Genomic DNA, 14,298 nt, shown 5'->3' on the forward strand with positions numbered 1-14,298 from the left:
ATAGGTCCCGGACAATGGGTACTTCTGATCTAACAGATGAGATAGGTAAGGTCAACATAAGGTAGAAGAGAGTCCTGCACCAGAGTGGTGTCCCCAGCACGGTCCTCAGCTCCTCCACCAACAGTCCAAGGCAGGCTGCCACAAGCTGCATACAATTTGAGGAGGAAGGTGTAGATGCCAGCTTTGTGTCTTACTTGGCAGGCCAGGACAGTGGATAAATACTGTTGCTCTCTTTGGGATTTTTTTTCCCCTGCCAATCCAATTGGACAAATAATTTTGGCTCCAAACAAAACTCTTTCCTGACAGCTATGGATGACATGAAATTTCTCAAACACACTTTCTGATGAAAGCACGGCATGCTATGGTGTCTTTTGTTTAAATAAAAACCAGTTTCTATGGGTGGGAGGAGGGGGGAAGATTTTGCATCTGCCAAACAGATTAGTTGTCAAATCTTTTTGTTGTTGTTGTTTTTGATTTCCCCCCTCAGTTGAGGTGTGGTTTCCCACATTTGAAAGGTAGAAAGGCTAAGAATGGAGGAGAGATGAAAGAGGCCGGAGGGCAGGAAGTAAAGGCAGAAAAAGAAAAACCATTAGTTAAGAGAGAAAATTGTGGCTGAGAAGAGAGAAGGCATAAAGAGGCAGGCATGTGAGGGGAAGGAAAGAAAAAAAAAGAACCTATTTTGCAATGTTATTAAATGATTTGCAACAAACTAGCTTAAGGCTTGAGGAATTTTTTTTTTTTTTTTTTTTGGCTTGAACCAATTAAAAAATATTTTTAAAAGACATAAGAGAACATGAAATGTGATTAGTCCTCAAAGACAACTCAAAGATGGAGCCACGTCTCCACCGAGTCTGGCAGCCAGATGCACGGAGAGATGTCTGCAGCCATGCTCATTTTTCTGGCTGCACTGTCTGTGAGGTAGTGCTGGCGCACAGAGCTGCAGTTTCTTTTGGACCTGAGAGTTTGGAAAAAAAAAAATACACTGAAGAAAGAGAGAGGAGAAAAAGATTTACTTGCCAACAACCCACATCACACACACTTCTCTGATCATCCAAATATAAATATAAATACAAACTCAGCAATGGGAAAATTCATGTAAATCCTGGTGGTCTGGACTCGTCAGAGGCAAAGCTGGATCCCAGCATGGTCTTTGACGGGCTGGTGGCCAGCACAGGGAGAGACAGGAGAGAGAGATCAGGAGCCAAGCAGCTCCGAAGGGAACAGAGATCTTGAGCACAGCCCTTGTAAACAGAATTTCAGGTTGGAGAGACGGGACCACTGTCCTGGGGACAGAGGCATTCATGTGTCCCTTCTTTCTTCCGACACATTTGTGGGGGCACATGCATGCACACGATGCAACACGGTGACAGCTTTCAAGAGTCATCTTCCACCAGCTTGTAGGATCTGGGGATCTGGTGGTTGAATTCAAGTGCCAGGCCTGAATGCAAGTGACACTGCCCACTGAGCCATCTTGCCAGTCCTCTGTTTTGTTTAATATTTCTAATACTTTTGACTTCCATCAATTTTTTTTTTTTTTTTTTGGAAAAGTTCTTCTGTATTATCAACCTGTTTTTACAAATTCCTTCTTCACTCTTTCTATTTACGTCACCCCCTCACCTCCACCCCCCCCCCAACACACACATTGTAAAATTAGGATTAGCCAAAATTAGCACAAATGTGTAAGAGAGTTGTCCATCCCATTTGAGGGGAAGCACAGAAAACACAGGAAGATTCAGCTACAAACACAGACAAAACAGGGAGTCATAAGAAATAATGTCATCGGGACAAAACTGCAAAATGAATGGACTGCCCACCTCACACGTAAAAGCACCTCAAAAGGAAAACAGTTCCACACTCAGGTCTTAGCTCATGTTGTATTAAAGTGTACTAGTTTCTGTTGTTGCTTTCCTAAAGAGCCGGTTCACTTGGTTAACTGAGCGTGTGTTGTCATGGTTTGAATATGCTTGGACCAGGGACTGTCACTATTTATTTAGAGGGGTGGCCTTGTGGAATAGGTGTGTCACTGTGGGCCTGGGCTTTAAGACCTTCATCCTAGCTGGCTGGAAATCAGTCTTCCACTAGCAGCCTTCATATGAAGATGTAGAACTCTCAGTTCTGCCTGAACCAAGCCTTAAGAAGGTGGGAGAGGTAATAAAGATTCCTAGGGAGTCTTGAACACAGAATGAGCAAGCTGAAGGGGTGGGATGAGAATGGCAAGGAGACTACAAGACAGAGGCAGGGCTATGCTGGGTGGGGTTCGAGCTGCACCCTGTGATCTCTGAAGTCACTGAATATTTTTAAGCACAGAGAATCAGTCATTGGAAATAAAGTACCATCTTCTTTCTTTCTTCTCCCTCCCTCCCTCCCTCCCTCCCTCCCTCCCTCTCTCCCTCCCTCCCTCTCTCCCTCCCTCCCTCCCTTTGTCCTTCCTTCCTTCCTTCCTTCCTTCCTTCCTTCCTTCCTTCCTTCCTTCCTTCCTTCCTTCCTTCCTTCCTTCCTTCCCAGACAGAGTTTCTCTGTGTAGCCTTGGCTGTCCTGAAACTTTTATCTGTTACGGGGTTGGCCTTGAACTCAGAGATCTGCCTGCCTCTACCTCTACGGAATTAAATTCGTGCATTACCACCACCACCAGGCTTAGCATCATTTTCTTTATAGAAAAAAAAACAAACAGTGGGCTGTTTGTTGGTCGGTTTGTCTGTTGCTTGTGTGGCTCGCTCGTTTGTTTTTTGCTTACATTTTTGTCACTGCTAAGTGATGACGCTTTAATTCAGATATACTCTCTAGTTCTTGAACTGCTCAGCACATTCCAAGATGGTTGGAAGTCTAAAAGTAAGATTTAAGTAGAAATCACTAAACTTTCTCACACAGACCAAAATGGAGCATGAAGGTACTTATCATCAACTCACTAAATTGTCGCTTTTCATCTTATAGGAGTCATCTTGCATCCTTCCAGTGATCCGGTGGTTTCAAGACATGAATCAATGCCCCGCCCATCTTCAGGGCAATGGGCTTCTTACGGTCCTCTCCTTTTCCCTTAGCTTAGCCAATGGACCTATGATTTTGTGTAAGTGTGTAAATAGGTAGCCGAGTACAAAAAGAATTGGTGTGTGTGTGTGTGTATGTGTGTGATGAGAGAGAGAGAGAGAAAAAGAGAGAGAGAGAGAGAGAGAGAGAGAGAGAGAGAGAGAGAGAGAGAGAGATGAGTCTTTAAAAGTAAAAGTACCATAGACTTGGGGTCAGTTTGGTTGACAGTGCCTACTATCAGATTGGACTCCTGGCTGCTCCTAAGTAAGATGCTCTGTGCAGAGTTTGCAGCACAGGCCTGTCGAGGTGCTTGTACCAGGCCACCTAAGATTACTGTCGCTGATGCCATTTGAAGATTCTACCAGAATATCAGAATTCTTATAAGATAATTTCATACCTTATTTACCTAAAAAGAGAAGAAATTAGTTATGCCTTCTGCCTAGAGCTACAGGCATTGTTATTATTTTTTTATTAACATATTCAGCTGCTTAGGGCCTTCTGGGTCTGAGGATCTTTGGATGATTTTTTTTCCCTCACCTGGCCAAGCCAAACACATCATTAACCACTAAAGGCAGTAAATCAAACTAAGTGTGTCCCTTGCCAAGTCATGGCTGCCATGGAGCTGTCCTGGCCCTGGTTTCAGCTGCAGACTGCCCTCCCCTCCTGAGGCAGCTGAGAAACCCACCTGTGTTTTCTTTTCTCCCCCAACTCTTCTTTCCTCCAACATCCCTTCATCCCAAACCAAAGGGCTTATACAGGAGTCCACGAGTCAGCCAAGCCACAATTTTTTTCCCCCAATTTGGAGCAACTGGCTACTTCTTGTTTTCTCTGGGAGTCATGCCCAGACTGTGCCAGACTGGTGTGTGTTGGGGGTTAACGATGCTACTACAGGGGAAAAAAACCCTGACCTTAGAACTCCCTTCTGAAGCATAGCATGTACATTTCTCAAAGGTAAAAAGACAAGACAGTGAGTCAAAGACAGCATGGAGAATGGCCTAGAATAACAGAAGCTGGATCACTAATAAAGATTTATTAGTTGGTGGTGGTGACAGGATGGTGGGGGAGGGGAGCTGCAGAGCTGACTTAGTGGTTAAGGGCAGTACCTGCTCTTCCAGAGGACCCAGGTTTGGTTCCAAGCATCCACAAAACCATCTGTAATTCTAGTTCCAGGGGATCCTGTGCCCTCTTCTGGTCTCCTTGGGCAGCAGGCATGCACATGGCATGCAGATGTACATGCAGGGCAAACACCCATACATATAAAAATAAAAAAAAAATAAAATAAAAACTTGGTAGTATTCACAATGAAAGAACCTTCGTCCTTCCGGACATGGTCCCTAGGTCTGTCCACCATGTGGACGGCTGAATTCAATTGTTACAGGCTTGAGCATGACGTGTAGAGATTTAAAACATTAAAGATAAAAGCAGAGCCACACACATTCTTTAAGACTCAATTCCTGAGTCTTTTCCAGTAATCCTACCTCCCAAATTGAACTAAATAATTGCTAATCACTCAGCCTCCATTAAAACCTGTGCACTTCTCTGTCAGAGGACAACTTATAGGGCCAAATGGATGGTTGTTTTCTTCATCAGACAGAGAGATCCTCAGTAACTGAGACCAGATCTTTCTGGGATGTACTGGAAATTCTAAACACATCCCAGTTAAGACACCCGCCTTCAAAATGTCCAAACAGAGAAGACAACAGTGACAGAGTCATGATTTGAAGCTTCCCAAGATGGGCTCACTGGTTGTCATTCTGCTTTACTGAATGACATTTTTAAGGCTAGAATACATCTGTTAGTCAGTGAGTGTCTGAGGAGAAGCTAACTTAAAGGGGGCTAGATAATGAATCGGTCAGTAGACTATGTTTTAGGAAGAGCATCATAGTGATGGCTGGTAAGAAAGTTCTTGAGATCGTTGGTTAGCTTGCATACTTTCTTTTCTTTTAACCTCTCTACCTCTCTGTTCTAAAAGAATGGGGAGGAGGATTGAGTAGGTTAGTAAATATAGCAAAAGTGTTAAATTGAATTTAAAGTAAAAATCAAGACGCAATTATATGTTGCAAATAAAATAGCAACAAATTAAACTTCACAACACAAGGGCCTTAATAAAATTGTTGAATGTGTCCAAAGCAACTCCTGACAACATACAAGTACCAAGCCAAGAAGGCTGCCTTAAGCTGGTGTCTTTATCCTCTCTCTGTGTATGTGTGTGTGTGTGTGTGTGTGTGTGTGTGTGTGTGTGTATGTGATGGATATTCTTGGTTGCCAACTTGGCTACATCTGGAATTAACTAAAACCCAAATGGCTGGGTACACCTATGAGGGACTTTTTCTTTCTTTTCTTTTTTTCTTTTGTCTTAATTAAATCATTTGAAGTAGGAAGACCCACTTCTAATCTGGATCTTTGAAGTAGGAAGACCCACCTTTAATCTGGACCACACCTTCTGCTGGCAATCTACATAAAGGGTACAGAAGAAGGATGCTTGCTGTGCCTTTGTCTGCTTGCTTTCATTCTCACAGACATTCGAGCCCAATTCGTGAGGATTTTGGATTATACCTAAAGACTATCTAAGATATCCAGCCTCATGGACTGAACAACTACTAGATTCTTGGACCTTCCCTTCAGAGCCATTGTGACTTCCCAAAGGGCAGTGCTGAGAATCTCACAGGGGAAATTGGGAGACAGTAGGAAGTCTGGAGTCCCCAGCTATCTGCTGTTGATTCTGGAGCAGAGAGGAAGTTATTGGTTGAGCCACATAGAGTTGTAGCCATGTAGTAAAATGTTTTTGGAAAGAAGAAGGAAGGAAAGAAGAAAGGAGCTCAGAGTCAAAGGCATTTTAAATATTAAGTGTCAGGCTGACCAGGAGACCTGACCCAAGGCTTTAGTGGTGGGAGGACATTACCAAAAGCAAGGTTAGGTTAAACCATTGGTTCTCAACCTTCCTAATGCTTCAACACTTTAATGCAGTTCTTCTTGTAGTGGTAACTCCCAAATATAAAAAAAAAATGGTTTTTGTTGCTACTTCATAACTGTAATTTTGCTGCTGTTACGTATCATAATGAAAATATCTGTGTTTTCTGATGGCCTTAAGGTGACCCCTGTGAAAGGGTTGTGACCCACAGGCTGAGAACTGTTGAGTCAGACAAGAAAGAGAATTCTCCACAGCGCACAGTAAAAGTAAATGGTTCCTACCCACATGGCAGGGCAGGTGGGGAAGACACGGGTGAAACTCTTCAAGGAATCCTGGACTTCTTTGCCAAAATCTAGAAGCTGATGCTACCTGGTCAGGATGAAGTCTACCTCCCAGCATCAACACAGGAGAACCAGAGGCCTGGGCCAGGAAAGTTCTTCAGGAGCCTCTCTATCCTTGAATTCTCGAGCCAGATCCTTGACTTTCCCCTATAAGGCTCTCAGTAGTCTCTAGACGGAAGCCAATATGAGGCAAGTTGCCAGATAGGCCACACAGCACTGCTTTGTGCAAAGATGAACGTATGAAGGAAGGTTCCAAGGAGGCCTTAAACACACTCTCCTGCCCTGCCTGCCTCTAAATGCAGAAGGTGCCACTGGCAATCTCATCTGTAGAGACCAGTCTCCTTGTATACCAGCCAATCAACAAAACACAGATTCATTATGCTCAGGAATGTGTTCTACGAAACTTAATCTAACTGCTGAGTTGGGGCCAGACCTTCCAGTGGCATTAACCCAAAGATAGCACCCCGTTTTCTAGCCCCCACCAGCCTTCCTAGCAGCTCCCTCCTTCAATCCTGGGAGGCTGCTCCACCCCTCCCCCATTCTGTCCTCATCAGGACACCCATCCCACCTGCTTACCCCATCTCCCCAAGTTCTCCTTTCTAGTCAGACTCAAACATTTCACTTCGGATTCAAATTTGAAGGACAAGTTCTTGGCTTTCAAATGAGACCAGGTCCACTTTAACACACACCTTCTCTGCCAACTACACATCCCTTCAAGCACCAGAGAAAGCAGGAGCCAGGAATTTTTAAATAAATAAATAAATAAATAAATAAATAAATAAATAAATAAGATAAATTGAATCTCCTTACACACAGATATATTTTGAATCAGACAGGTCCAAACTAAACCACTTCTCCAACTCCCCTTTCTCCAAACACTAAAAGGTTCAGGCTGGCTCCTCATTAGGCTGGGTAGACCGTTAGAGAGTGTCTTCAAAGTCTGGAGACACATGCTGACCATTTGCAGATAGAATCTCTCTTCTAGAGGCTCCTTTAAGGTACAAATGTTGAAAGGTACATCTTATTTGGAATAAGGAACAACTGGGAAAGAATACATTGCCAGGAAAAAGAATAAAGTGACAGGAAATGCTTCAGTCCATTATGGAAGAATGCTACTGTAGAGAGGAGGGTAAGTAAACTAGCTAAGGACACAAGGGGGCGCATGAGTGTGATGGCTGCATGGTATTATACATTAAACACATATGCAGAAGCTCACTGGTCATCTACTTGGGATCCAGACATTTTGCGCTTTACTCTTTGCATTTTATACCCAGTGAAGCAGAGAGGTGAACTATATCTATCACATGGCCAAAGGAAAATGCGTATCATACAGGGCACTGTATGATAAGATTGAAAGATAAGAATAGAAACTGTATTATTCACTCATATTAGAACAACTGTTAATACAATTTTTAAAATCCATTTTTTCCTCCCAGTCACTTAGTTCCCAACAGCAATGATGCTGAAACTAATTGTTTATTATTAACTGCCTAAGCCATAAGCTTTGGATCATTCCCTAACTGGCTTATAAGTTATTTAACCCATTTAAATTATTGTGCATCTACATTTGCTCAGTTACCTCTCCTTTGGTCCCGGCTGGTTTCTTCCTTTGAATCTCCTCTGTGTCTCCCGGAGTTCACCTACCTGCTGGTTTCTGTCTGTCTCCTCAGTCTCTCTCTGTGGCTCCTTTTATTCTCTCTCTATTTCCCAGAATCCTCTCTTCTGCCAGTGTCCCACCTCCTATTTCCTCAGCTCATTGGCCAATGGCTTTTTATTGACAGGTGGTGCTCATAAGAGATTCTCTCTCCATTCAACAACATAAATATGTGGGTATGGATAAGAACTAAAAAAATAGTATATGTCAAAATAACAGTCAAGGTTGTGTGAAGATGGCAGACTTAGGGGTCATATTGCTTTTGACACATTCCAAACTTCCTATAGTACAATTATAATTTTAAAGTTGGTAACAGGAAGTAGGAAACGTCTGATGTCAAGAAGTGTGATTCTGATCTTGGCCACTCTTGATATGATACAATGATTCCTACCTATTTCTATTGTCTTCCTCTAAGTCTTCCAACATCCCCTACTCGCCCCTATAAGCACAGCCAGAGGAAAGTAGCTAGCTAGACTTTGCCCAGCACTTAGCCTGCTCCCAGAGACCTGACACTCAGAATCAAGGGCACTCTTAGTGCCAAGGAGACTAGCTCCATGTGGGGTGGGGAGAAATATAATTCAAGGTCAAGCTGGCCCCTCAGGGAGACACTCTTTGCCTGTGCCCTGTAGAAAGAGGTAGAATTTGATATTTCCTAAGAAACTGGGAATGCCACCAGCAGCCCTGTTTCACCCTCCCACACTGATTTTCTCTTAGGGATCTGGAACCAGAGGCAGGGTGGAGCCTTTTGCCCTTGCTCTTCTCCCTGGTTCCATGACGCTCTTTTTCTGGGGCTTACAACTCACATACTCCAGTGATCTCAGGTGACTTCAATAGACCCAGATGGCAGAAGTTTTTTCCCTTGGCTCTGTGCTGTGGGGGAGCTCATTTCCTAGAACTGCATCACCCATAAGCCCAGTGGTCATCAAGACACGGAAGCCCAAAGCAAGCTTATCAAGGATAAGTGGACACTATTAAGTTATGAGAAAATAAGCCCTAGGAATCTCCAAGCTTATAGCCAAATGCGTAAAGTCTTGACAGGTTTCCCTGCATCCTACACTTCATGTGAGAAAGGGCCAAGATGGAAGCAATTCTTTGCTTCCTGGCTATACACTAAGCATACAAGAATGAGTACCAAGGCTGCTCTGCTGGGTTCAGGAAAGCGTGTGAACAGTAATTGTCATGAAGGACTCAGGAATGAAGGCCTGGAAATCAGATAATAAACACCCTGTGCATAGGACATTGTACATCAAATGTCAATCACATATAAAGGTAGTGTGTCATACTGTCCCATACAATATGGCCTACCATAACAACTTGAGTAGGGGACGTAGAGTGCCAACTAGCATTACCTGTCCCTGGTGAAGCTTCTTATCCAGCTGTGACTATCAAGACACTTGACCCTCACTTTTTTTTTTTTTTTTTTTTTGGATCCTCATAATATATACTTAAATTGTTTATACAAATTATATCCCACTTAAGACCGTGTGGCAAGAAGTACAAGGAAACTGAGTCAACCAGAATTATCTTTGTGTATGTGGAGTGGGTAGGAGAGAGGTAGTAGGCCACTTAGCTCTTGGCTTCCATATATTGGCCTGAGGACATATGTTTTCTTAATGTAATAATCACAGAAAATAGAGATGAGCAAACCTTAATTCAACATCACAAGCAGAATGTCAACAATGACGTCAATCAACTATCTTACACAGAGAGCAACAATGTAAGAAAAGGGACTCCTAAGAAAGAAGAAGATAGAGAAAAAGGCAGAGTGTAGGTTTCGAGTGAGCATTCTCTCTTCCTTATATCTCTTCTCCTTTGTTATAACTTTACATTTGTTTAGAAATTTATATTTCAGGTCTGGTGAGGTGGCTCAGTGGGTAAGCCCATGTAGCACTGAGCCTGATGGCCTGTGTTCAGTCCCCCTAGGACCCACAAGGTGGAAGAAGAGCACTGACTCCTACAAGTTATCCTTACGCCTTCATCTGTATGTAGCTGCCCCCCCTCCCCCACACACACTAATGAAAAATTAAATAACTTATATTCCAGGCATTAGGAATACGCTGAGGCCAAGCTTGGAGTGCACAGGCTTTCTCTACAGCCCTGCTTATAAAACCTTAACTGAAATCACTCTGATGATGAGGAAAGAGGTAAGGGGTACTTAGGAAGTGGGTGTCATATCTTACTAATACAACTGGCCATGTGGAGAGGTGGTGCCAATTCTGGGCCCCCAGAACAGTTCACTCCATGTAGATGTTCCACATGTCACCCTACCCTTAGGGGAACTTCTCCAGGACACCAGAGCCCCCAAGAGTGTTGAGCAGCCACCATGTTACCCTGAAAAATGTCAGCAGTTGGGGCCCCTTTAATGCTATGACTAACAGAATGGGGTAGGGATAGAAGAGAAGAGAGAGAGAGTGAGAGAAGATGAGGCCATACCACACAGAGTGGCAAAGAAGTGCACTCACTGGCTAGTGTCACCGTGGCTGGCACACTGGCCACAGCTCCCGCAGGCATCCGAGCCACACACTGGTACCGTCCCACAGTGTGGTTGTTGAGGGCGGCAATGACAAGGGTCCCACGGGTGATGAGGACACCCAGAGCATCATCCGAGCCATTTATTTCCTTCCCGTTGAAGCGCCAGGTCACGTTCACCCATGGTGGCTCCACCACACAGCCCAGGATCACAGTTCCTCCGAGCTTCTGGACAGTAGACATGGGCTGGACAGTGACCTGAGGAACTTCATCTGGAAAAAGAACATCAATGCAGCAATGAGCTGAGGCCCCCAAGAAACTGCCACTGCCACTGCCACCGTCACTGCCACCACCAAATTTTGAAAAGCTCTAGATGGCACCCAGGTGGCCATCTAGAATTCAACACCCAGGCAGCCGCTCCTCCCCCAGTAACCTAGATACCTGCGCCCATTCCCCACCCTATCTGTTTTCACAGATAGTCCCCTTGCTACATATGTGGTAACGCAGTGCAAACACAAGCACTCTGGCTCTAGAGTTGGACAGACCTGGACTGAATCCAGTGCTGCTGCCTCTTAACTGTGCCATTCTGGCCTTTCTGTAAACTGGGGCTGGAATGCCTGACTCAAAGCATTCTTGTTGTTTTTTGTTTTTTGTTTTTGTTTTTTTTGAGACAGGGTTTCTCTGTGTAGTCCTGGCTGTCCTGGAACTCACTCTGTAGACCAGGCTGGCCTCGAACTCAGAAATCCGCCTGCCTCTGCCTCCCGAGTGCTGGAATTAAAGGCGTGAGCCACCACTGCCCGGCTCAAAACATTCTTGTAATGCTCACACAGTACGCAAATGGCTACCCTTTGCTCATACAGTAAATGCACACTACAGGCAAGTATTTTTAATACTTCTCTTCTTCTACTAGTACATATCTGACATTACTAAAATACCAAACCACAACCAATATGGTATTGTTCTGATCACTTTTCCTCTGGGGTACTTGAGTGTGGTACAGCCTGAAGATCAGTAGAGAAGTTGCATTCCTAAGGACTCCAAGCTGCTTCATGCTTTCATCTGACATTAGGACAAAGTGCTCTTCTGTGGGGTGGTGGGGCAGGCTGAGAACGGAAGGAAAACACTCACTCAAATCAGCAAGGCAGCCTGCTGTGGCCAAGAAAAGCCACAGCAGTGTAAGAATAGGCTGCTCTCCTTGGCACGTTGTCATCTTCCCACGAAGTATGGCGTGTCACAGAGGGTTCCAAGCCGAAGTCCCATAAGCCACGTGTGACACGCGTAGAGATACTGCTGTCCCCTGCAATCCTGTTGTGAGAGAAATTGGGAGAGTGGCTACGTGAATAGCTTGATCCCTCCCTCACCCTCACACCATCATGCCTGGAGGAAGCATTCAAAGCGACCATGTTGCAGGAGGACCAATGGGACTCTTCAGGACATACATATCCTCATCTGAAGGATGCATCTTATCGGATTCCTCCTGCGTCAGGAGGTAATTTCATCATGGAAACAATTCTAGAGCCTTGTCTAGGGACTGATAGCAAGGACAGGGACCCCAAGGTATGGAGGGGCTGAGAACTATGGAAAGGCCACAGAGGAGCAGTGAGTATCTATGTTGGTGAGTGCAAGCACCGGGAACAGACAAAACCATCCTTCTCGTTCACAGTCATTAGTTCCACATCCATGGCTATGTGGCATTCCATGGTGTAGAACGTTGTTGGACAATGCCGTTAGATGTAAACTGAGTTCCTCTTTGGGGGACGTTCCTCATTAAGGAATCCTAGCATTGCAATGATTCCTGAAAGCTTTACTTCCTCCCATACTCCCCCAAACCTCACCTAGGTCCTTAGGAATTTTTATTCTCAAAATAAAAAAAAGCCTTCTTAAGCTTTTCAAGAGCATCTATTGGTCCAAGCACAAACACAGACAAAGGTGCCATGTCAGCCAGGACTGGGTAGAGCTATATTTTAGCATTGCCTTCCAGATTCTACTTCTCTCTGACTCTGGTGCTGGAATTCTGGGGTTTCCACCTCCACGATTCACAAGGCTGCATCTTTGTCCCCTTACAATTCTGACCGCACTGCGCTTCCAGTTGCCTCATACACTACCAGCCACCCTTTAATACCTGCCAAAAATCCTCCATTCTCCTCTTCCACAGCTATTCTTATAGCTGTGGTTCTTTAAAAGATTCCTCAAAACCACAAAGCCAACCGCATGTCCTTATACACTCTTCTGATATAACCAAGGATTTCTGTCCAAACCAAGGCGTTACTCTATGCTTTCAGCTGATGGATCTGTAGCATTACCAAATAAGGAAGATGGATCAACGCCTTTATAAAACAAAGACATCAAAATGAAGTCCAGGAACAAACAGGCAATGTTCCAATGACCAGACAGTGATTGGACACCATGCCATCGCATGCGTGTGGCAATATTTACAAATATGTGAAGTAGAATTGGAGCATTTATTTACTTATTATTTGTATAGTCATTTTAGGGAACATGCACACATGAAAGTAGAGGCTAGAAGTCAACATCAAACGTCCTCGATCTCTCTCTATCTTATTTTCTTTCAGACAAGGTCTCTTATTTAACCTAGATTTCAGCCAGGCGGTGGTGGCATACACCTTTAATCCCAGCACTTGGAAGGCAAAGAGAGGTAGGTGGATGTCTGAGTTTGATCTACAGAGTTAATTCCAGGACAGCCAGGGCTACACAGAGAAACCCAATCAATCAATCGATCAATCAATCAATCCTTCTAGAGCTCACTAATAGGGTAAAGCCACTGGCAGCAAGCCCTGAGGATCCTCCTGTCTCTGCCTCCCCAGCACTGGGTGGTAGAAGGCACACACTGCTGTGCCAAATTTCTGCACGGCTTCTGGGGATCCGAACTCAGGTCTTCATGCTTGTGTAGCAGCAAGTATTTCACTGACTGGACACTCCTCCTAGCCCCATTCCCTGTGGCTTATAAGAAAGGGTTTAACACATATTTCAGCATGAGCATTAGAATGTTACTGCTTGCTAGAAAAGTAATATTAGAGTAATATTAATATTAGAGTAATAATAGAAGTAATATTAGACAGTAATATTAGAAGATTGCTGTTTGGAGAAAAAAACATTACTCACTTAATTCACGAGTATGGGCTTCTCAAGAGAGAAGTGTGTTCAAACATATTACCAACAGTCATTTATACAATTTTTTGTGGCTTCTGATGTTGCACTGTTCAAAGACTGGCTCCCTCCCTCCCTCCCTCTCTCCCTCCATCCCTCTCTCCCTCCATCCCTCTCTCCCTCCATCCCTCCTTCCCTCCCTTGATTCCTTCCTTTCCCTTCTCCCCTGTGTATTACTTTGTTTTGTTTTAAGACAAGGTTTCTCTATTAAGTAGCCAGATGTCGTGGGACTTGCTATGGAGACTGGGGTAGCCTAGAACTCACAGACATCCACGTGCCTCTGCCTCTCAAGTGCTACAGTTAACATGTATCACTACACCCAGCCAAAGAGTTTCTAAGAAACTTCTTTTTAGTCTTTTAGTGATGAGATTATAGGGTAGTTTCTGAGGCTGATAAGACTATGGGTCACAAAGACGGAAGGAACCCTAACGACAGTAGGGCACGAAAGAGTTAAGATATCTATATATTTTTTCCTTGAGTGTATTGTGGGGTGCACATGTACATGCATGCATGTGCCATAGGTGAGTGCATCTCTGTCTGTCTCTGTCTCTCTCTGTGTGTGTGTGTGTGTGTGTGTGTGTGTGTGTGTGTGTGTTTACCAAGGCAAGATCTCTTGCTGAATCCATAGCTCACCAATTTAGCAAGTCTACGGAACCTAGTGAGCCAATCTGCCCTGGGGATCCCATCTCTACATTCTGTGCATTGGGATTATAGGCAGGCTATGACACCCA

General features: G+C 44.3%; 1 protein-coding gene across 5 annotated transcripts in view; it reads right to left on the reverse strand.

Moving 5' to 3' along the window:
• Boc (BOC cell adhesion associated, oncogene regulated) overlaps positions 1-14,298 on the reverse strand; it is a 74,768-nt gene that overhangs the window by 25,284 nt on the left and 35,186 nt on the right. For all 5 annotated transcript variants that reach the window (XM_034515041.2, XM_034515039.2, XM_034515042.2 and 2 more), the window contains exons 2-3: positions 11,528-11,704; positions 10,393-10,671 (exon numbers count right to left, since the gene is read on the reverse strand). In XM_034515041.2, coding sequence (XP_034370932.1) covers positions 10,393-10,671; positions 11,528-11,609 — 361 coding nt within the window. In that variant the 5' untranslated portion in view covers positions 11,610-11,704. The remainder of the gene's footprint in view (positions 1-10,392; positions 10,672-11,527; positions 11,705-14,298) is intronic.

The sequence above is a fragment of the Arvicanthis niloticus genome, chromosome 12 (genome assembly GCF_011762505.2).
Source record: "Arvicanthis niloticus isolate mArvNil1 chromosome 12, mArvNil1.pat.X, whole genome shotgun sequence".
Lineage (NCBI taxonomy): Eukaryota > Metazoa > Chordata > Mammalia > Rodentia > Muridae > Arvicanthis > Arvicanthis niloticus.